The 22,942-nt window shown below is 62.2% G+C and overlaps 1 protein-coding gene across 3 annotated transcripts in view; it reads left to right on the top strand.

Annotated features, from left to right (window-relative positions):
* The window catches only part of ADAM33 (ADAM metallopeptidase domain 33), a 64,963-nt gene extending 45,046 nt beyond the window's left edge, over window positions 1-19,917 (top strand). For 2 of the 3 annotated variants that reach the window (XM_075931027.1, XM_075931025.1), the window contains exons 13-24: window positions 993-1,082; window positions 1,477-1,672; window positions 2,308-2,416; window positions 5,290-5,494; window positions 6,308-6,385; window positions 6,561-6,669; window positions 7,217-7,364; window positions 8,076-8,178; window positions 12,289-12,537; window positions 17,050-17,204; window positions 17,830-17,847; window positions 18,901-19,917. In XM_075931027.1, coding sequence (XP_075787142.1) covers window positions 993-1,082; window positions 1,477-1,672; window positions 2,308-2,416; window positions 5,290-5,494; window positions 6,308-6,385; window positions 6,561-6,669; window positions 7,217-7,364; window positions 8,076-8,178; window positions 12,289-12,537; window positions 17,050-17,204; window positions 17,830-17,847; window positions 18,901-18,943 — 1,503 coding nt within the window. In that variant the 3' untranslated portion in view covers window positions 18,944-19,917. The remainder of the gene's footprint in view (window positions 1-992; window positions 1,083-1,476; window positions 1,673-2,307; window positions 2,417-5,289; window positions 5,495-6,307; window positions 6,386-6,560; window positions 6,670-7,216; window positions 7,365-8,075; window positions 8,179-12,288; window positions 12,538-17,049; window positions 17,205-17,829; window positions 17,848-18,900) is intronic. The other variant, XM_075931026.1, reaches the window with a different exon arrangement.
* Window positions 19,918-22,942: the final 3,025 nt, after the last annotated feature.

Genomic DNA, 22,942 nt, shown 5'->3' with positions numbered 1-22,942 from the left:
CCCGATGGGGCATTGGCCGGGGCAGGGGCGGGGGAGGGCATGGGGCAGAAAGGGACTGATCCACATGGAGGGGATTCCCGGGGGGGGGGGGGGGAAGGGACTGATCCAAATGGAGAAGGTTCCGGGGGGAGGGCATTGGCCTAGGCAGAGCAGGGGCGGGGAGGGAATGGGGCAGAAGGGGACTGATCCAAATGGAGAAGGTTCCGGGGGGAGGGCATTAGCCTAAGCAGAGCAGGGGCGGGGAGGGAACGGGGCAGAAGGGGACTGATCCAAATGGAGGAGGTTCCGGGGGGAGGGCATTGGCCTAGGCAGAGCAGGGGCGGGGGAGGGAATGGGGCAGAAGGGGACTGATCCAAATGGAGGAGGTTCCGGGGGGAGGGCATTGGCCTAGGCAGGGCAGGGGAGGGAATGGGACAGAAGGGGACTGATCCAAATGGAGGATTCGGGGGGTGGGGGGGAGGGAGGGACTGATCCAAATGGAGGAGGTTCCGGGGGGAGGGCATTGGCCTGGGCAGAGCAGGGGCGGGGGAGGGAATGGGGCAGAAGCGGACTGATCCAAACGCGGGGGTGTCCGTTCAGTTCAGTGGGCTTTAGGTTGCACTCTGGGACTCTGAGCACCATAGTGTGTTTTGTGCAGCACCTGGCGCGGGTGGGCCCGATCCTGACAGGGCCCGTGGGTGCTACCCCGTGATGTGTGGTCAGTGAGACGTCCGTGTGAGCTGGGACAAGGTCTGGGCCCAGAGAGATCCTGCCACTCACTTGGTAGGGCAAGTTGCGCCCCACCCCGTGCCTCGTTTTCCCCATCTGTATAATAGGGGTAATGAGGCTGACTTCCTCCATGAAGTGTCTCAGGCCCTCGGGACGACGGACGAGCTCCTGGGGTGGGGGGACAGGGATCCCCAGGAGCCAGCCCTGGGGTGGGGGGTGACGAGGATCAGCTTGAGGAAGGCCAAGGAGCCAGCTGATCGCTGTGGCTGGCTCTCCCCATGCAGGAGTGCACCAACCCCTGTTGCAACGCACACAACTGCACGCTGAAGGCCGGAGCCCAGTGCGCCCATGGGGAGTGCTGTCAGAGCTGCCAGGTACGCTCGCCCGCCGGGGGGGTGGAGACAGCTCCGGGAAGCGCACTGCGGGCAGCTGTTGCCCATTAACCCCCTGGAGGCTGGGGATCCCAGGGAATCCCGGCTGCTGCTCCTGTGGCCGGAGAGATGAGCTGGGATTTACTGGACCAGCTGCAGTGGTTGGGCCCCATGGGGAGGTACCGAAAGGAGTCAAGACAGTCTCAGTGCCGATGGAGTGGCTGGTTCAGCTGCCAATCAGCCTCCATCCCCTCCCCATCCCCCCAGAAGACTTGGGGGTGGCTGAGGGGACCAGGCTGGCGGGGGGGGGGGGGGGAGGTAGGGAAGCCTCATGCCCTGCCCGAGGGCTCGTGGCGGCTGCTGGGCACACGGCGCCAACGTCTCCCTTCTCCGGCAGCTGAAGACGGCCGGGACCATGTGCAGGGAGGCAGCTGGCTCCTGCGACCTCCCTGAGTACTGCACGGGGGCCTCGCCCTACTGCCCCGCCAACGTCTACCTGCTGGACGGCTCGGCCTGCGCCGCCGGGGAGGCCTACTGCAGCAACGGCATGTGCATGACTCACCAGCAGCAGTGCGAGCAGCTCTGGGGGCCAGGTGAGCCGGCTCCCCCTCCCCGGTCCTGCCTCTCGCCCTGGGGCCGGGGCTGAGTGGCTCCCAGCTTGCCTGGCCTCTCTTAGCAGCCCTCCGGGCCGGCTGGTGCTTCTCTGGCCCGTCCCCTGCAGGCGGGAGGCGCCTCCGATGGGCCGGGCAGCATGTTCCCAGGCTGCGGCTGCTGCTTCCCAGGCCAGGTCTGGCTGCATCAGGCCTGGGGGGAATTCGGGCAGCCCTGTGCATGCCCTCGCTCGCACGGCAGCCGTATACCCACCAGTGCCCCACGCTGTGCCCCCTGCTGCCCGCACACCTGCATGGTACCTTCCACGGGGAGGGCCACGCTGCCTCCCCTTAGTGCCCCCTGCTGGACCAGGCTGGGCACTGCGGCGAGGCCCATCTGCCCTGGAGACTGAATTTCTCTGCCAGGCCACGGAACAAGAGCGGCTCCTTTTTCCCCCCTTTGGCCTCCCTCTCTCTGAGCTGCGGTGCTGCCTCTGTGCAGCCTGGGGGCCGGCTGCTCCACGTGGCTCTGAGCCTCCTGCCCTCTCTCTGGCACCCCACCCCGTCCTCACAGTGTGGGGTCGGCATGCAGGGTGGCTCAGGACGTGATGATCCTCCCCCCCCCCCCCCCCCCGCAGGGGCCTGGCCGGCTCCCGACGCCTGTTTCCAAGACGTCAACACGGCCGGCGACGCCTACGGGAACTGCGGCACGGACAGCCAGGGGCACTACGTGAAGTGCGACCGGAGGTGAGGGCGGGGGATTCACACCCACACGTGCAACACGCCAGCTTAGTGAGTGTGATCACCGTGCCCCCTAGCTTACTGCCCACGCCTCGCTCCTGGAGATCCCTGGATGCTCAGGGAAAAGCCCCGGGTGCACCTGGCGCTGAAGGTTCCGAATCCAATTCTCATGTCTACAACATGTGTGTCTGGGCTTCCCGTATCCCCAACCTGGTTTTTTAAATTCCTTCCCTCCCTCCAGGAGGCCGGGCTCAGTTCCTCCTCGCATGCAGAGCGGTGTCTACCACTCCTGCAGGAGCAATCCGTTGCACACATGCAGAATGGGAACCGACTGTCTAGTGAATGGGGTTTGGGGTTCCCGTACCCCCCTGTGTGCCTCTTGCGCCAGGCGTCCGAAGAAGTGGGTTTTGCCCATGAAAAGCTCATGGCACTATATATATTTTCATTAGTCTCTAAGGTGTTGCAGGACGTCTAGTTTTGTAAGGGGGTTTTATTTATTTAATTTTTTTGTCTAGGAAGGAGTCCTGCAGAAAGGGATCTAGGGGTCAGAGTGGACCACTCGCTCAATAGGAGTCAGCAGTGTGATGCTGTTGCAAAAAACCAGACATGATTCTGGGAGGCATTCAACAGGAGTGTTGTGAACAAGACAGGAGAAGCCATTCTTCCGCTCTGCTCAGCGCTGGTTAGGCCTCAATTGGGGTGGGACTTGACTACATCCCTTTTCTCAAAAAGGGATGTACATTAGCCAGGATTTAAATTTCCTGTGCTTCATTTGCAATTTTGAAGTATCTGATGTACATCCCTTTTTTGAGAAAAGGGATGTAGTCTAGACTACATGGAGGTTAGGTCCATAAAAGGCTATTAACCAGGGGATAAAATGGTGTCCTTGGCCTCTGTTTGTCAGAGGCTGGAGAGGGATGGCAGGAGACAAATCGCTTGATCATTGTCTTCGGTCCACCCCCTCTGGGGCACCTGGTGCTGGCCACTGTCGGCAGACAGGATACTGGGCTAGATGGACCTTTGGTCTGACCCAGTACGGCCATTCTTATGTTCTTATGACACAGCCTTGGAGTCTTGTGTCCAGTTCTGGGCATCACATTTCAGGAAAGATGTGGAGAAATTGAAGAGAAAGTCCAGAGAAGAACAACAAAAGTCATTAAAAGTCTAGGAAACATGAGAAATGAAGGCAGATTGAAAGAAATGTGTTTGTTTAGTCTGGAGAAGAGACGATTGAGAGGGGACATAACCACTTTCAAGCACCTAAAAGATTGTTTCAAGGAGGAGGGAGAAAAATTGTTCTCCATAATCTCAGAGGATAGAACAAGAAGCAAGGGGCTTAAATTGCAGCCAAGGAGGTTTAGGTTGGACATTAGGAAAAACTTCCTCCTTCCTAGGATGGATAAACACTGGAATAAATTGCCTAGGGGGGTTGTGGAATCTCCAATACTGGAGAGATTTAAGAGCAGGTTGGACAGACACCTGTCAGGGATGATAGACGGTGCTTGGAATCTCTATCACTGGAGAGATTTAAGAGCAGGTGTGATGGGCTGAGGGCGTCCGCTCAGGGCGAATTGCTCAAACTCGGGGCTCCTTACAGCCCCTGACTGGAGTCCCTTCCCAAATAGGCCGCAAACCAGTCACGCCGAACGCTTCAGCTGCCAATCTGGCCAGCTGGAAGCCTCACAAGCAAAACCCCTCGGACATCCCAACTCTTCCTGTGTCCCAGTCAGCCCCAGGCCTGCCCACAGGTGAGGGGTTATGGAACCCGATCTCACCTATCCCGAACGGGTTCTTCCGGTCCCAAGAAACCAGCCACAGATCCCAATTAATTTACACTCTGGATCTTACCCACAAGATCACGCTGAGCCAATCCCTGAGAATCTACAATCTAAAGGTTTATTACTAAAAGAAAGAAAAGCACGAGAGTGAGGTTATTAAGGAGAATACATTACATACATCGAATCACCCAGTTCTCAACACAGGCTCTTAGCAGAGATGTTACAAATTGCTATCTTAAAAGTCTCTGGTGCACATCCTATGTCAGGATGGGTCCACGGTTCTTCCCGGCTCGTTGTTCCCTGCAAGGCTGCATCTGGGATCAGGAGCTGAACTCAGGACCAAGATGGAGGGTGTCACATGGCACTTCTATACCTCTCCTGGCATCTTCTTGGCCAGAGAAGGTCACATGGTCCAATAACCTATCCCTGCTGGTCTGCAGGTATCAGTCTTGTTCCTGAGTTGTGTATTGGCACCTAGAGATTCATTGTCCTCTTGCTAATTAGCATAGCCGTGGGTTGAGCTTTCTTTGCGCAGACAGAGAATTCTCCAGCATCCACACACAGTCCCTGTTTCTAACCTCACATAGCTATTATACAAATGACTAGTATATACAGAATCAGTAGAACAGGCGCTTTCGTGGGACACCTCACATGGCCCGCTTTGTATACACTTTGGGGCAAATACCCCCCTGTGGGTGCGGCAGGGATCTGGCTGCTCCCCTTAAAATCCAGTAACGCGACAGCACCGTAGACAGACGCCTGTCAGGGACGGTCGAGATGGTGCTTGGTCCTGCCGTGAGGGCAGGGGACTGGACTTGAGCTCTTGAGGTTCTTTCCAGTCCTGCGGGTCTGTGACTCTGTGGGTGAGCGGCTGCACGTGTGTCCCCCTGGCGTGGCTGCCGCTCAGTGGGCGAGAGGCCAGTGAGAGCATCGGCCTGGAAACGGGTGCAAGAGGGGCAGCGTGTGAACTACCCAGAATCCCTTGCTCCTCCTACAGCGCGTCCCGATCCTCTCCGACACAGGCGGGGGGCAGTAACGTGATGAGTTCGGCTCGGCCGGCGCGGGCGCCCCCTTCGGTAACCACGGTGCCTCCCTCCCCAGAGACGCCAAGTGCGGCAAAATCCAGTGCCAGAGCTCGGCCAAAAAGCCCAAGCAGACCAACACCGTCTCCATGGACACCACCATCCGCTTTAACGGGCGGGAGGTGAAGTGCAGAGGGGCCTTCATGTACACCAACAGGGACGAGGAGGGCGACCTGCCGGACCCCGGCCTGGTGATGACGGGGACCAAGTGCGGGGACGGGATGGTACGCCGGCGCAGGACGCGGTGCTCCGTGGGGAGTCACCCAGCAGAGCCCGGGGCAGGACAGTGATAAGGGGGAGGGGTGGTGCACTAGGGGGGTGAATGGAGCGGGGGGAGGGGCGCTGCGCTCACGGGGTGAATGGAGCCGGGATCGGGGGGGGGGAGGGGTGCATGGAGCCGAGGGGGAGGGGCACTGCGCTAACAGGGTGAATGGAGCCGGGATCGGGGGGGAGGGGTGCATGGAGCCGGGGTCCGGGGGGGAGGGGCGCTGTGCTAACGGGGTGAATGGAGGCGGGGTCTGGGGGGGAGGGGCGCTGCGCTAACGGGGTGAATGGAGGCGGGGTCTGGGGGGGAGGGGCGCTGCGCTAACGGGGTGAATGGAGGCGGGGTCTGGGGGGGAGGGGCGCTGCGCTAACGGGGTGAATGGAGGCGGGGTCTGGGGGGGAGGGGCGCTGCGCTAACGGGGTGAATGGAGGCGGGGTGTGGGGGGGAGTGGCGCTGCGCTAACGGGGTGAATGGAGGCGGGGTCTGGGGGGGAGGGGCGCTGCGCTAACGGGGTGAATGGAGGCGGGGTCTGGGGGGGAGGGGCGTTGCGCTAACGGGGTGAATGGAGGCGGGGTCTGGGGGGAGGGGCGCTGCGCTAACGGGGTGAATGGAGGCGGGATCTGGGGGGAGGGGCGCTGCGCTAACGGGGTGAATGGAGCTGGGATCTGGGGGGAGGGGCGCTGCGCTAACGAGGTGCATGGAGCCGGGATCAGGGCTCCCCCCGCGCGCCGAGGCCCGTCCCCGCTAACGGCCCCTCGCTCTTCGCGCCCAGGTCTGCAAGGATCGCAGGTGCCAGAACGCGTCCTTCTTCGAGCTGGAGAAGTGCATTTCCCAGTGCCACGGCCGGGGGGTGAGTAGCCGCCCCGGGGGTCGGCTCGGGGGGGCGCGAGGCTCACGGCCAGGGGGCCGCCAGGACAGGTGGGGCGGAGCCGGTCTGCGCCCGCGGGAGCTGGTCCCCCGCGTCCCGTCCCCCTGCCCGTCTGCGCCCGCGCTCCGGCTCTGACCGCCTCGCCCTGCACCCGTAGGTTTGCAACAGCAACAAGAACTGTCACTGCTGGGCCAGCTGGGCCCCCCCGTACTGCGAGAAGCCGGGCCTGGGGGGCAGCGTGGATAGCGGCCCCGTGCAGCACGACAGTGAGTTCTGACGGCAGACGGGGGGGCGGGTCCTGGCTCCCACATCCCCCGTAGTTGAAGGATGGGGTGGGAGCAAAGGGAGCACAGAGCTGCTGTCTCTGGTGACAGGCCAGATTCAGGGCAATGGGAATCCGGGGGAGAACCAGCTGATGGGACAGGTCCCAAGCGTGGAGAGTCATTCAGCACCCCCCCAGGGATGGAATGGTCGAACCGTTTAAACGGGTAATCGATAAGCATGAGCTGATCAGTTACCGTAATGGGGGGAGGGGGACCAGGAACCGGCATGGGGTGGCAGCTGGCTACCAGGGAGTGGGGCTGGGAGGGGGCCCCAGAGCTAGTTGCTGCCCCACACTGCTGCCTCTGTATCAGAGGCAGCATGGCTGAAGGGTGTGGCTCCAGATCACTGCGTTCCCACGCAGCCGTGCTGTGGATCCATCTTGTGTGCTGAAGTCTGTCCGTAAGACGGGAGCGGGTGTTTCCACCCCCCGGGTAAGGGGCACATGCGGCTTCAAGCCCCCTCCTGATCTCTCTGCTCCCCCCTCCCCAGACCACGAAGCCATCCTGATAGCCCTGCTGCTTGTCTTCCTGCTCATCCTCCCCGCCACAGCTTTGGGGATCTACTTTTGCTACAGGCGGAAGGACTCGCTCCTGAGCAAGTGGATCAAGAGCGCGAGGAGGAGCCAGGGGCCGTGCAGGTGAGGCGCTGGCGGAGCCAGGGGCCGGATTGTTCCACCCCTTTAGGCATCGCGGGGCTCCGTGTTGCCAGGCCCGCCTGATTCGGGAGCCTCCGTCTCATTGTCCGAGGAGATTTAGGCACTTCGGAGCCATCCTGCGATGCCCAAACACCTTGACCAATCTGGGGCTGCCTCTGGCCTGAGGCCGGCTCCCCATGGTGTGGCGTTGGGGGTTCCTCACAATGTAGGCCCCTGTGAAATCGGCGTCTGACTCGGTGCCTGGGTTACACTGCTAGCCCGTTTGGAGGTGGAGAAGGGATTTTCCCTTGGCTGAATTGGCGTTTTCATCTCCCTCCGAGGCACTGAGCAGGGACGATGCGTCTCTGGCTGCGTCCTCCCGGAATACGGCCGGCCTCCAGCTGGGGGCTCTTTTGCGCCGGAGGGTGGCAGGAGTTTTCTGTGCTGGACCAGAACTAGACCAGTTCAGCGTGTCAATATGTTCTGTCCGGTCCCCTTCGTCCTACTCCCGGAGCCCCACCCAAACGTTTAAAAACACGGGGGACAACGGTCAGCCGCCCCCGTGAAAACGCTGCCTGCCCTCGGGTATGAAACCTCTCTTCCCCTTCGGGGGCCCGGGCCCGTCCCGGGGTCTGACAGCTGACCCCAGTGCGGGCAGCACTTCCAAAGCATTTGACTGTCTTTCTGCTGTTTTCCCTGTGTGCTCGGCGGCAGGAACGGAGCCGTGGGTCAGAAGGGGCAGGGAGGCCATTCCAACGCGGCTTTCTCCTTGCACGACGTCTCCTCCTCCAGCAAAGTTGCCCAAAGCACCCCCAAGGTAAGCAGGGGGCCTCCGCTCGGGATGCGACTGATTACGCCAAGGTCAGCTCCCCTCTGCCTCGTGTGTGTGGGCTCAGGACTCTCTCTAGCAGCTGGCTCTGACTCCTCCAAATCTGCTCCCCCGTGGAAGTTAGCAGTGTGATCCGTGGAGCTCAAGTAGGCAGGGAGTGTTGTTTTATTGGCGCTGGAGGCTCTGGGTTCTGCGCCTGCAAATAGCCTGGTGGTTGGCAGGGTTCCCGCTAACCTTTTCCACCCATGAACGGAATAAATTTTGTTTGGTGCACCAAGGAATGTGCAGATGTGCACCACCCATAGAAACACATGTTGCTGGCTATGGGTGACTGGGTGCTCTGCTAATCAGCTGGGCAGCATTTGAATCTCTCCTGGGTGGCTGCCCAAGCGCACAGCTTACAGGGACGACTGGTGGCTGGGTGCATGTAGCCAGGGCTTATTTAATTAGTATCATGGCCAAAGGGCCCGATTCTGCTCTGCATTTCACTGTGCTAAGTGCAGAATAACTCCTGCGAGGCCAAGATTTGCACCACACCTTTCAGGCCAGCAGGGTGATCATCTAACCAGGCTGGAAAGCTTCCCCACAAACAAAAGGGGAAGCACAAATCTGTCAGGGATGGTGTAGATGGAGCTTGGTCCTGCCTTGAGGGCGGGGGGCTGGACTCGATGACCTCTCGAGGTCCCTTCCAGTCCTATTATTCTATGATTCTATGAAAAGGAAGTTTTTCTTCATGCAGCGCACAGTTAACCTGTGGAACTCCTTGCCAGAGGAGGTTGTGAAGACCAGGATTTTCACAGGGTTCAAAAAAGAGCGAGATAAATTCATGGAGGATAGGACTGTCATGTGGTTCGATTTATTTTAGATCCAAGGGAAACCAGGATGCTCCAGGGATACTTAACCACTTTCTTATTTATTGCAAGCTTTAAGCAATTAATGCGGTTGTTTCAATTTTACAAGCCTTAACAATTACTATACAATTTAAACCTTAAATACGGTACTATCTAAAGCAAATAATACAGGGCAAAGCAATGCAAAAGCAATTAATAGAAGATCTACTATAAAACAATAATAAAGCTTAATTAACTTACACTTCACCTGTATGCTACCTACAGTGCAAGGCAGGAGGTCGTGGTTCTGTTGGTTCCCACGCAATGGAACGCCATCCTCTGGGCCACCGGTGTGAAGGGCCTGTTTACTTCTAGTTACATCCAGCAGGATGTGAGAGTTAATCCTGCTCTTTCCCTCCCATTGATTGTTCTTACTAAGCCCAATTGATAGTAAAACGAGACTTGGTCGTTGGAATGCTATTTACCAATTGATGACGTAGTGCATAGGGTACGTCCAATGCCCCTATTGTGGTACATGCTGCTCCGGATGTTGCTGCGATGTGCGTTGTTGACGGTTTCGTGGCTGCATCTGTAAATTTTGCTTATCAGAAACAGAAGGGCCAGTACAAGGCCGCTTGTCCTGTGTGTTTTTGACGTGGTCTTTGCATAATTTGCATTGTTATGCAAAACATTCCTTCCTCTCGGGCCCTGCCAGCAGCCTTATTTGCACCAGACTTGAGTCAGGCCTGGGTTTGCTTTTAGGCAAACATCACTATTTATTGCCAAGGCAGGAGAGCAAGGACCGTCTATATAGCCAGGATGGGCAAGGAGGGTGTCCCTGTTTGTCAGAGGCTGGGAATGGGTCGCTTGATGATCCCCTGTTTTGTTCACTCCCTCTGGGGCACCTGGTGCTGGCCACTGTGGGCAGACAGGACACTGGACTAGATGGACCTTTGGTCTGGCCGCTCTGACGTTCTAGAGCAGCGCTTGGACAGAAAGCCACGTCAGAGGCCTGAATTAGGCCACGAGGCTGTACCGGGGCTGCTGCGTGGCTTCCAGCCACTCGTGGCCTAGAGAGAACACGGGATGGTCTCAGCAATAAAGACAAGAGCTTTCTATCCCCACCTCTGGCTCTTTTGCCCCCCCGCCCCTGGCCTCTTCCCCCAGCCCTGATTAGCTTTTCACATCCAACGCCGATTTGAACAGCGCTTCCCTTTTGGCTCCCGCCTTCTCCGGGACAACGTGGGACGGGAGGAGGGCGGGGGACGGACATTCGAGCAGGGTGGACCCGCACCCCGCAGGGGCAGCTTCCCAGAGGTTGCTATCACGTCCCCTCCAAGGGCCACGCCTTGACGCTGCCTCTCGGCTGCGGACGGCGTCGTGCTGGTTGGTCCGTCCCAGCGCTGGCGCGAAGGCCCCTCGTGCTGGAAGGCAGCGCTGGGTTTAGTGAGTGTGGCCGCTCTGGCTGGAGTAGGTGCGTAAAGTCCCGTTAAATGGTTAAACATTACGTTTAATAGGGTAACCACTTCAACGGGGGTGCCTTAACCGTAACCGGTAAGGGTGACGCTTGCTGGTTAACGTAAGAACGGCCACACGGGGTCAGACCAAAGGTCCATACAGCCCAGTGTCCTGTCTGCCCACAGTGGCCAGCGCCAGGTGCCCCAGAGGGAGTGAACTGAACAGGGAATGATCACTGATCCCTCCCCTGTCGCCCATTGTGACGGACCGGGCCGTGTCTGGGCACAGCTTAGGGCGTCCGCTCAGGGCGAATTGCTCAAATCCGGGGCTCTTTACAGTCCCCCTGACTGGCGACCTCTCCACACAGGCCAAAAACCAGTCTCACAGAGCGCTTCAGCAGCCTGCCTGAAGCCTCCCGAGCAAAACCCCTCCGACACCCCAGCAATATCCGTGCCCTAGATGGCCCCGGGCCTATACACAGGTGGGGGGTCCTAGCACCCAATCCCACCTACCCCGAACAAGTTCTGTCCGGTTCCAAGAAACCAGCCACAGATCCCTGGTCAATTTACCCTCTGGACCTTACCCACAAATCACGCTGGGCCAATCCTTTAGAATCTATATCTAAAGGTTTATTATTACAGGAAAGAAAAGCCTGAGAGTAAGGTTGTTAAAGTACAGTACGTTACATGCACCGAATCTCCCAGTTCTCAATGCAGGCTCTAGCAGAGATGTTGCAGCTGCTGGTTAAAAAGTTCTTATTGCACATCCTACGATCAGGATGGGTTCACAGGTCTTCCGGGCTCTTCAATCCCTGCAGTGCTGCCTCTGGGATGAAGTGCTGAGCTGAGAACAAAATGGCATCGACCACATGGCCTCTTTATACTCCTTCCTGGCCTCTTCTTGTATGCAGCAAGTCACCTGGTCAGAGGCCAATCTCTGTGTTTCCTGCTGGCTGCCCTCAGGTGACAAATCCCATTCTTTGGGTGTGTCCATAGCCTATTGAGAGTCATTGTTCCACAGGGCTTTGCTACTCAGCCTGTCCATAGCCATGCTTAACCACATTCACAGAAATATTCAGCTTCCACACAGATTACAGATTCCTACCTACACACATAGACATTATACACTCACATAAATAGCGTACATAAGATCAACAAACAACAATCTCCCATTCAACACCCCACATGGCTCCCCCCACACCAATTTCTGGAGCCAACACCCCCACCTAGGGGTGCAGCAGCGATTTGGCTGCTTCCCTCCAATTCAGCAACGTGACACCCATTTCCAGCCTCTGACAAACAGAGGCCTGGGACTCCATCCCTACCCGTCCTGGCTATCCATATTGATGGACCTACCCTCCAGGAATGTATTTAGTTCTTTCTTGAATCCTGTTGAAGTCCTGGTCTTCACAGCCTCCTAGGGCAAGGAGTTCCACAGGTTGGCTGTGCGCTGCGTGAAGACAGACTTCCTTTGGTTTGTTTTAACCATTCCCGTCCCTGGACCCTCCAGCTCTCCTGTCCTGTCCCAGAGTGCACTGGGGCTGGTGGAGAATCTGGACCGGATACCTGCAAGGTTGGCTCTGCCTCCAGGTGTTGTGAATTCCTAGTTGTTCCCCCGGGGCAGCGCCCCTCCCCACTCCCAGGGATTGGCTGACGGGGGCCCTCCATCCCATGAAGAAGAAGGGGCAGGGGCAGTTGAACCTCCGGGAGCAGAGGAGCACGTATATTGCACCCCGGGGTCCCTGCAGACCCCCCCCCCCCGAGGGCAGCCCCCACCCAGTAGGCTCCATTTCTTTGTTCTTCCGGCCTAGCAGGCAGCCAGGGGGATCTTCCCCCTCAAGCCAAGCGCTGTCCAGCCTGGTTCCCAGCCCGTCAACGTCGTCCACCCGCTTCGCCCGGCGCCCAGCCCGGCCGCCCAGCTCCACCGAGACCTCAAGCCGGCCAGGCCGCCGCCGCCTAGCGGCAGATCCCCCGGCGTCCCGGCCAGCGCGAGCGGCTCCCACGCCAAGCGGCTGCCTCCGAAGAAGCCTCTTCCCAGCAGCCCTGTGAGGCCCCCGCTGGTGAGTTTGCCTGCCCCCCCGGCACACAAGGGATCGGTTACCGGCTCAGTCCCCCCCCGGCACACAAGGGATCGGTTACCGGCTCAGTCCCCCCCCCCCCGGCACACAAGGGATTGGTTACCGGCTCAGTCTGTTCCCCCCCCCGGCACACAAGGGATCGGTTACCGGCTCAGTCCCCCCCCGGCACACAAGGGATCGGTTACCGGCTCAGTCCCCCCCCTGGCACACAAGGGATCGGTTGCCGGCTCAGTCCCCCCCCTGGCACACAAGGGATCGGTTACCGGCTCAGTCCCCCCCCCCCGGCACACAAGGGATCGGTTACCGGCTCAGTCCCCCCCCCCCCTGGCACACAAGGGATCGGTTACCGGCTCAGTCCCCCCCCCCCCGGCACACAAGGGATCGGTTACCGGCTCAGTCTGTTCCCCCCCCCCGGCACACAAGGGATCGGTTACCGGCTCAGTCCCCCCCCGGCACACAAGGGATCGGTTACCGGCTCAGTCCCCCCCCTGGCACACAAGGGATCGGTTGCCGGCTCAGTCCCCCCCCTGGCACACAAGGGATTGGTTACCAGCTCAGTCCCCCCCCCCCGGCACACAAGGGATCGGTTACCGGCTCAGTCCCCCCCCCCCCTGGCACACAAGGGATTGGTTACCAGCTCAGTCCCCCCCCCCCGGCACACAAGGGATCGGTTACCGGCTCAGTCCCCCCCCCCCTGGCACACAAGGGATCGGTTACCGGCTCAGTCCCCCCCCCCCCGGCACACAAGGGATCGGTTACCGGCTCAGTCCCCCCCCCCCGGCACACAAGGGATCGGTTACCGGCTCAGTCCCCCCCCCCGGCACACAAGGGATCGGTTACCGGCTCAGTCCCCCCCCCCCCCGGCACACAAGGGATCGGTTACCGGCTCAGTCCCCCCCCCCCGGCACACAAGGGATCGGTTACCGGCTCAGTCCCCCCCCCCCCGGCACACAAGGGATTGGTTACCGGCTCAGTCTGTTCCCCCCCCCGGCACACAAGGGATCGGTTACCAGCTCAGTCTGTTCCCCCCCCCGGCACACAAGGGATCGGTTACCGGCTCAGTCCCCCCCCCCCCCGGCACACAAGGGATCGGTTACCGGCTCAGTCCCCCCCCCCCCGGCACACAAGGGATCGGTTACCGGCTCAGTCCCCCCCCGGCACACAAGGGATCGGTTACCGGCTCAGTCCCCCCCCCGGCACACAAGGGATCGGTTACCGGCTCAGTCCCCCCCCGGCACACAAGGGATCGGTTACCGGCTCAGTCTGTTCCCCCCCCCGGCACACAAGGGATCGGTTACCGGCTCAGTCCCCCCCCCCCGGCACACAAGAGATCGGTTACCGGCTCAGTCCCCCCCCCCCCGGCACACAAGGGATTGGTTACCGGCTCAGTCTGTTCCCCCCCCCGGCACACAAGGGATCGGTTACCGGCTCAGTCCCCCCCCCCCCGGCACACAAGGGATCGGTTACCGGCTCAGTCCCCCCCCCCCCCCGGCACACAAGGGATCGGTTACCGGCTCAGTCCCCCCCCCCCTGGCACACAAGGGATCGGTTACCGGCTCAGTCCCCCCCCCCCCCACTGGCACACAAGGGATCGGTTACCGGCTCAGTCCCCCCCCCCCCCCGGCACACAAGGGATCGGTTACCGGCTCAGTCCCCCCCCCCCCACTGGCACACAAGGGATCGGTTACCGGCTCAGTCCCCCCCCCCCCGGCACACAAGGGATCGGTTGCCGGCTCAGTGTCCCCCCCCCCCCCCCCCTACCGGCACACAAGGGATCGGTTACCGGCTCAGTCCCCCCCCCCCCGGCACACAAGGGATCGGTTACCGGCTCAGTCCCCCCCCCCCCCCCGGCACACAAGGGATCGGTTACCGGCTCAGTCCCCCCCCCCCTGGCACACAAGGGATCGGTTACCGGCTCAGTCCCCCCCCCCCCACTGGCACACAAGGGATCGGTTGCCGGCTCAGTCCCCCCCCCCCCCCCCTACCGGCACACAAGGGATCGGTTACCGGCTCAGTCCCCCCCCCCCCCCCCCGCACTGGCACACAAGAGATCGGTTACCGGCTCAGTCTGTCCCCCCCCCCCCGGCACACAAGAGATCGGTTACCGGCTCAGTCTGTCCCCCCCCCCCCCCGGCACACAAGAGATCGGTTACCGGCTCAGTCCGTTCCCCCCCCCCCCGGCACACAAGGGATCGGTTGCCGGCTCAGTCTGTCCCCCCCCCCCGGCACACAAGGGATCGGTTACCGGCTCAGTCTGTCCCCCCCCCCCGGCACACAAGAGATCGGTTACCGGCTCAGTCTGTCCCCCCCCCCCCGGCACACAAGAGATCGGTTACCGGCTCAGTCTGTCCCCCCCCCCCCGGCACACAAGAGATCGGTTACCGGCTCAGTCTGTCCCCCCCCCCCCGGCACACAAGGGATCGGTTACCGGCTCAGTCTGTCCCCCCCCCAGCACACAAGAGATCGGTTACCGGCTCAGTCTGTCCCCCCCCCGGCACACAAGAGATCGGTTACCGGCTCAGTCTGTCCCCCCCCCCCGGCACACAAGGGATCGGTTACCGGCTCAGTCTGTCCCCCCCCCCCCCGGCACACAAGGGATCGGTTACCGGCTCAGTCTGTCCCCCCCCCCCGGCACACAAGGGATCGGTTACCGGCTCAGTCTGTCCCCCCCCCGGCACACAAGAGATCGGTTACCGGCTCAGTCTGTCCCCCCCCCCCAGCACACAAGAGATCGGTTACCGGCTCAGTCTGTCCCGTCCCCCCCCCCCGGCACACAAGAGATCGGTTACCGGTTCAGTCCGTTCCCCCCCCCCCGGCACACAAGGGATCGGTTGCCGGCTCAGTCTGTCCCCCCCCCCCGGCACACAAGAGATCGGTTACCGGCTCAGTCTGTCCCCCCCCCCCCCGGCACACAAGAGATCGGTTACCGGCTCAGTCTGTCCCCCCCCCCCCCCGGCACACAAGAGATCGGTTACCGGTTCAGTCTGTCCCCCCCCCCCCGGCACACAAGAGATCGGTTACCGGCTCAGTCTGTCCCCCCCCCCGGCACACAAGAGATCGGTTACCGGTTCAGTCCGTTCCCCCCCCCCGGCACACAAGAGATCGGTTACCGGCTCAGTCTGTCCCCCCCCCCCCGGCACACAAGAGATCGGTTACCGGTTCAGTCCGTTCCCCCCCCCCCGGCACACAAGAGATCGGTTACCGGTTCAGTCCGTTCCCCCCCCCCCGGCACACAAGAGATCGGTTACCGGCTCAGTCTGTCCCCCCCCCCCGGCACACAAGAGATCGGTTACCGGCTCAGTCTGTCCCCCCCCCCCCCGGCACACAAGAGATCGGTTACCGGTTCAGTCCGTTCCCCCCCCCCGGCACACAAGGGATCGGTTACCGGTTCAGTCCGTTCCCCCCCCCCGGCACACAAGAGATCGGTTACCGGTTCAGTCCGTTCCCCCCCCCCGGCACACAAGGGATCGGTTACCGGCTCAGTCCGTTCCCCCCCCCCCCCGGCACACAAGGGATCGGTTACCGGCTCAGTCCGTTCCCCCCCCCCCGGCACACAAGAGATCGGTTAGCGGTTCAGTCCGTTCCCCCCCCCCCCCGGCACACAAGGGATCGGTTACCGGCTCAGTCCGTTCCCCCCCCCCCGGCACACAAGAGATCGGTTACCGGTTCAGTCCGTTCCCCCCCCCCCGGCACACAAGAGATCGGTTACCGGTTCAGTCCGTTCCCCCCCCCCGGCACACAAGGGATCGGTTACCGGTTCAGTCCGTTCCCCCCCCCCGGCACACAAGAGATCGGTTACCGGTTCAGTCCGTTCCCCCCCCCCGGCACACAAGGGATCGGTTACCGGCTCAGTCCGTTCCCCCCCCCCCCGGCACACAAGGGATCGGTTACCGGCTCAGTCCGTTCCCCCCCCCCCGGCACACAAGAGATCGGTTACCGGTTCAGTCCGTTCCCCCCCCCCGGCACACAAGGGATCGGTTGCCGGCTCAGTCCCTCTTGCAGTGCATTGAGATGTGCTCGCCCCCTGTCCCCAGCCAGGACCCATTCCCGGCTGCCGCCCCTGGTGTCTCCTGTCCCCCCGAGGGGGGAGGCCTCGCGGCTGGGCTGGTACCGGAGCCCCCCCGGGAGAAGGTTTAGACCCCGCCTTGTGCACACGGGGCTGGCAGCTCCAGAGGCTGCCGGGCGGCCGGCTCGTTTGGCCCCAGATCGGATCCGGCCCCGGGACCCATCCCCTGTCCCTAGCCGCCGTTCTGGCCCTTTGGCAGAGCCGCCGAGCGCTATTAAACAGCCGCTGTGTCCCCTCTCCCCCGACGGTGCTGCAGCAATGGGCAGAGCTAGGAGACTGCCACGGCGGGGCAGGGGGCGGGGTGAGATCGGGGTCCCCGTGGTCACCACCTCTGCAGCACTACCCGGTTTCCAGGCCCCAGCGGCCCCAGCTCCATGCTGCAGCCGCTGGCCAGTGCCTGGGGCTGAGCCCTGCTTGTCACCCTGCAGATCGTGGCCCAGCACAGACCCCCTCGCCGGCCTCTGCCCGGGAGCCCTCTCCTGGCCAAGTCGCCTCCCGCGGCACAGGGCCGGACCCTGCTGGTCACAGTCCCTCCCACCAACTTCAAGGCCACCGGGGCCGGCTCTGGCGGCCTCTCGCCCAAGTAAGTGCCGAGTGCAGCTCGACGCGTGGCCCGGCTGTGGGAGGCCGTGGCGCGGTGGATGAGGCCGGGGGGGCGGATGCGCCCCATTGGGCAGCTGAGGACTCGGTAACAGCGGGGGGCAGGCGGGCAGCACCTCCTGGGCTGGAAAGGGCCCGAGTCAGCCGGTCCGTGGCTGCGGGGAGCCAGGGATCTGGCCCAGGAGGCAGCACTGGGTGGCGGGTGGGGAAGTCTGGGCACAGACCAGAGGCTGAGGTAGGGTGGGGGGTAGTCTGGGGAAGGGAGCTGGGGGGAGGGGTCAGTGACTGGTCTGGCTGGAGGGGCACCATGGGACAAGGGTGCGTGAGGTCTCACTGACCAAGAGGTCCCAGAGGGAAGGGGCCCATGGGGGGGAGGGGAGCGGCTGAGGGAAGGGGCCCATGGGGGGGGGAGGGGAGCGGCTGAGGGAAGGGGCCCATGGAGCGGGGGGGGGGGAGCGGCTGAGGGAAGGGGCCGCCCGACATCTTCCTTCAGCCGGAGCTGGCCACAGCCTGCCAGGTCTGGGGGGTGGGGGGAACATGGGGGCTGGGCTGGGGCTTGGACAAAGCCACCAGGCTGTGACTGGCTGTTTCTCTTTTTCCTCCCGCAGGCCGGGCCCGCCTCAACGGTGAGTACACGCCCCTCCTCCCCCCCCTTCCCCTTGCCGCAGCCCACTGACAGGAGCTGGCCCCGGCAGGAGCGCCTTGGGGTTAGCAGGCTGGCTTGGGGAGCGGGGAGCAGTAAGTTCAGTCTCCGGCTCCGCCACAGACTCCCCCTGTGACCTTGGGCACGTCACTTTCCATGTGTCTGCCCTGCATGCTAAGGGCTCGTGTGGGCTTGAAGCTCTCCCGTGGCTCCCGGCTCTGCCCTTTTGCAGGGCGGCTGCAGCTGCGGAGCCAGCGTGGAGGGAAACCCAGGCCCCTCCGTGGCAAGCCCAGGTCATGGACCACAGAGTCCGTCCGCCGGGTCCCGCAGACCCAGGTTGACAGTGCAGCGTGGCCATCCCCTTAGTCTCTGGGCCTCGGTAAATCGCCCTTCCCGGCGACGCCGCAGCGAGCTCCCAGGCCCTGTGGCTACGGCCCGCGTCTGAGCAGCCTTCTCAACAGGCATCGAGCCGGCCGGGAACGTGGCCCGTGTTGCTAGGCGCTGCACAAACCCCGGGCCTGAGAGCTCCCGGTCCCTGCCCCTGAGAGCCTGCAGTCAGAGCACCTCAGACTGGGGGGGGGAGGCGCAACAAGGCCAGGAGCAGCCCCCCCGGGGGCGAGAAGGGAGCACCAGCCATTGCAGCTCCGCTCCCGGCCCTGGGGCCAAGGCTGGGGTGGGCCCAGGGGCGGCGTTACACCTGGCCGGGGTCCCTGCTGCCAGCACCCACTGCGGCCCGGCTGCGACTCCTCTCCTGCAGCCCCAGTCTCGGCTCCCTTGCCCCGTCCACTCCTCCCCTCCTGGGGCCACACCCCGCAGCGGCCCCAGCTCCTGGCGGGGGGCAGGCAAGGACAGAGGAGGCTCAGACACTTGGGGGCAGCTGGTCGAAAGAGACACGCCAGCCCCGGGCTGGAAAAGCACTCGACGGTGCCTGGGCCCTGAGCTGTCTGTGCCCGGGTGTGAATTTGAGCCGGATGTTCAGGAAGCCCCTGGGTTTCTCCTCTCTCCAACCTGGTGTTTTTCTCCTCCTCTCCGTCAGGCCTGTCCCGGGGTTCAAAGCCCCCTCCCCCTTTCGGAAATGACGAGCCTGGAAAAAGCGGGAGGGATCCTCGCACGAGCTCCCCGAACTGGCTCTCTGATTTGCACTATGCGGGTGCCAGGCTCTCTTGGAGACCAACGGACTCTTTTTGTACGAGGGGGGGATGTGTCTGCACATACCTGGGGGGGGGGGGAAAGCGGTACTGGGGTGGGGTGGGAAGGGTGCGGAGTTAACTGCTTGCCAGGCAAATCGCACAGACTGGTTCTGCCCAGCGGTGCGGGCTGGGCTGGGGAGGAGCACGTCGGGGTCTCCTAAGCAGCCAGTGGACGAGGCGGGGGACCAGCCGCCGGGCAGCGCCCAGCTACCTACTCCACCATGGCACGCCTCTCGGGTCACTGAGCCCCATGCGGTGACCGCAGCTGGTGGTGGTGAGCCTCCCGTGTCTGGGGTCAAAGCCATTCCTGACTCAAACGGCGCCACCTCGCAGTGGGACGTCGGACCGGCGTGTCGCTCCTGGTGAGAGAGGCCACGGCAGGCGTGCTGCGCCCAGCAGGGTCAGCTGCTCTGAAGAGGAACCACGTGAGCGTGTGTGTTTCACGTGGCACGAGTGATGACCGGGTGAAAACAGCTGTTTCCCCAGCTGCCTGCTTTGTTCCTGCCCGAGGGTGGAAGCCGTGTGGTTGCTTGGTGAGCTGCTAGTTTTATGATGAAAATGGGGACAACGTGTGGACCAGCAGTGAGAACAGAGGACTGGGGAGACCGTCGTCTAACTCTGCCACTGACTCACTGCATGGCCTTGGTCAAGTCACTGTGCCGCTCTGTGCCTCAGTTTCCCCGTCTGTAAAATGGGGGCAATAATACCTACCTCACAGGGGTGTTGTGAGGTTTGACAACCTGTTGTCTCTCAAGGGCTTTCTGATCCTCAGATGGCGGGTGCTGCAGCGTATGACAATGTGTTTAATGTCTGAGTCACTTTACAACACGATCAGTGCCTCTGAAGTGAGACCAATGCCTTTCTCCAGATTGCCTGCCATCTTTTGTTTTGCTCCATCTCACTCACAGCCGTCCCTTGGGCCCTTCAGTCACACGGGGCCCTGGTCACGGCTCTTGCTTCTCAACCCGCTCGCCAACTCCTGGGCTGGAAGGGGTGCTGTGGCCTGCCCGACTGGCTCTCACAGGCCAGAGAACTAGCTCCAGTCCTTCAGGGGTGGGGTACCTGAGTCCCAGGAGTCGGAGGCAGCCCCTGGCTTGCCTGGATCCAGCCCCCCATGGCTCAGGGCTCCCCCCCAGCACTGGCGTGCCAGCCCCTCCTGCTATCCTCCTGGGGGGGCCGGACACACCAAATCTACTAGCCTGCCCCCCCCGGGCTCTGGTGCGTGAGGGGAATGTGGGAGGGTCTTTCTCTTTCTCCATCGGGGGCCACGTCAGCGAGGGGTTAGTTGTATTTTGCTTCTCACTTGTGTGCGGCCCCCGACTGATTTTTCTGTGGGTCAGTGCCCCCCCCCCCCCCCAAAAAAAGGTTCCTCGCCCCTAACGTCCCATTTGATGTAAAGACTGTGATGGAGAACACGCCCCAGCACTCGGTGAGTTCCTGCAGGGGGCTTGCTGTTAACCATGGGCGCCTTATTTCTGGCCTGAATGTAGCGAGCGGGCGCGTTCAGCCTTTGCAGGGTCAGCTTTGTGTGCCCCTGGGTAATGGGGGAGTCACCCCGTTCCCTTCTCTTTCTGCCTAGATTGGGGAGCCTCTTGTGGGCCTGCCGGCCTTCCGGCTCTGCTCCGAGCCCTCTCCGGGTTAGCCGCCCCCGTGTGTGGTGGGCCCCAGCCCCGGAGCCAGGAGCCCCGCAGCCGTGGCGCCAGGGCCCCAGCGAGGTGACGCAACCTGGCTGCTCCTACTTGAGACCCCCCCGGGTTGGATGGCCATGGGTCACGCCGCCCCGCGTGGCCGCGGCGGAGCTCACAGTCAGCCACTCCGCCGCCGGGACCCCGTGTGAAGACGCTGGGAGCGCTTCTCGGCCCAGCTGGGGTGCAGAGGGCAGTTCAGTCTTTCCCGCCAAAACGAAAAGCGCGCCAGCTGGCGGGGGCGGGGCCGAGGGCGGGGCCTGGCACAGGGAGGCTGACCTGGTCCATGGGAGTGGGGTGAGCTAAGTGCGTTCGCACCGCTGTGCTCTCCGTTCTCTCAGGCCCCGCTGGAAGCCAACGCCCTGGCTCCTGTGCCGCAGAGAGGTCTGGGAGGGGATGATGGGGCTGCCCCCGGCGGGCCAGGTACCTGCAGCTTGGGAAGGCAGCTGCCAAGCCTCCAGCCACGAGCTGGGGACAGGTGTTGGCTCCTCTAGTCTGAAGGCACAAACCTAACCCATAGGGAATCCCCCCTCCCCGCCCAGCTGTTTACAACTGGATCGGCAAATGCATTTGATTCTTTGGGAAATGGGTCTAGTCACCTGTATGGGGCAGAGCCCCCTGCCTGGATCCCCCCACCACCCTGGACGGAAACCGGGCTGCTTCACTGCACATGGGCGCCGGTGCCTCTCGAACGCAGCACTGAGCAGTCAGCCGGGCATCCCCGTTCTGCTTTCCTATCCCAGGGGGCTGGAAACCTGCCTCTCCGGACAGAAAATATCCCATGGCAGGTGTAACCCACACGCCTGGATGTGGGGCGCTGTCCCACGGGCTGGCACTGGGACCGCTTACAGAGAGACTTTCCACTACAGCAGGGGTGGGCAATAATTTTTATGGGGGGGGGGCCACTTAATGAACTTTGGTACATGGTCACGGGCTGCGTCCACTTCCCAGAAGGGGCGGGGCTTCGGCAGAAAGGGCGGGGCTGGGGCGGAGCCTGGGGCAGAAGGGGCGGGGCTGGAGACTAGCCTCCCTCCAAAGTTGTCTGGGACCTGAGGCTTAGAAGTAAAACCACAGCAAGGATTTCGTGGCTCCTGGCCCCACCACTACTGCGTTGCCTGGCAGCCAGCCGGTGTTGTGGTGGCTAGTGAAAGAGCTCGCCGCGCCAGCCTCTCTCGGGCCATGCCTGGGAATTCGGCGGCAGGGGCAGCAGGGTATAAATAGAAAGCGGCCAGATGCAGCCCGTGAGCCGGATCAAAGTTCAGGTGGGCCAGATCTGGCCCAGCCCTGTGCTGCAGCCTCAGCTTCTAGCTCAGGCTGGAGAGACTCCAGAGGCCATGGAAACCTGCATGGGGCAGTGCATTGCTAGGCGCTCCCCAAATCCCAGCTCACCGCCCAGACGTCCGGCCCCTATTCAGACCACTACGTAATCAGGGGCTTCACTTGCATCCCCTGCGAAGGCGCTTTCCCGTGAAACGATTTAACGCAGGTTCAGTAACCGGGGCCGTGTCCACCAGCCCCCCACCGGGTGGCAGCAGAGGACTGTGAAAGGAACCGTCCCATGGCCGCCGGAGAGCAGCGACAATCCGGCAGGGGCCACCCTTCCCCCTCGCATCTCTCAGCCTGTCCTGTGTGCTAGCCGGTCACGAATCCGGCTGCTCTCTGAGATGCCTGGCGGGGACCCGTTCTCTCCAGCAAGGGGCCTGCTGCGAGGCCCGGAGCCTCAGACAGGCACGGTGAAGCTCCCCCCGCCACTAGCACAGCACCCCCAGAATCAGAGGAGCCTCCGCTGAGCATCACGAGCACCGCTACCGGGGTCCCTCCCAAAACTCCCGTGAACTGGAGGCTCCGTTGGGGTTTCCAGAGTCCCTGGGGATGCTCGGAGGGAAGTCGCTAGGTGCAGGTGACCCGGCTGAGTTGTCCCTCCGTCGTGCGGACTTGACGATGGCAGACGATGATGTCCTGCCGGCATGGGATGCAGAAAACTAGCGGGCCCATCTTTCCCAACTGGGCCTTGGAAAGGCAAGGCCTACTAGAGGAGACGTTACCAGATGGACTCAGCTCCACCCCCGGGTCAGCTACCCCAGCATCCTGTCTCAGATGGGGGCCAGCACCAGAGGCTTCAGAGGAAGAACCCCCCTCCCCCAGTAGGCAGCGAGGGGATATTCGGCTCCCTATAAAGCAGTGGTTCTCAACTCGTTTCAGT

Source organism: Pelodiscus sinensis, chromosome 5, assembly GCF_049634645.1.
Source record: "Pelodiscus sinensis isolate JC-2024 chromosome 5, ASM4963464v1, whole genome shotgun sequence".
NCBI lineage: Eukaryota > Metazoa > Chordata > Testudines > Trionychidae > Pelodiscus > Pelodiscus sinensis.
Note: the sequence above shows the minus strand (reverse complement) of the source record. Positions and strands in the feature narration are given on the sequence as shown.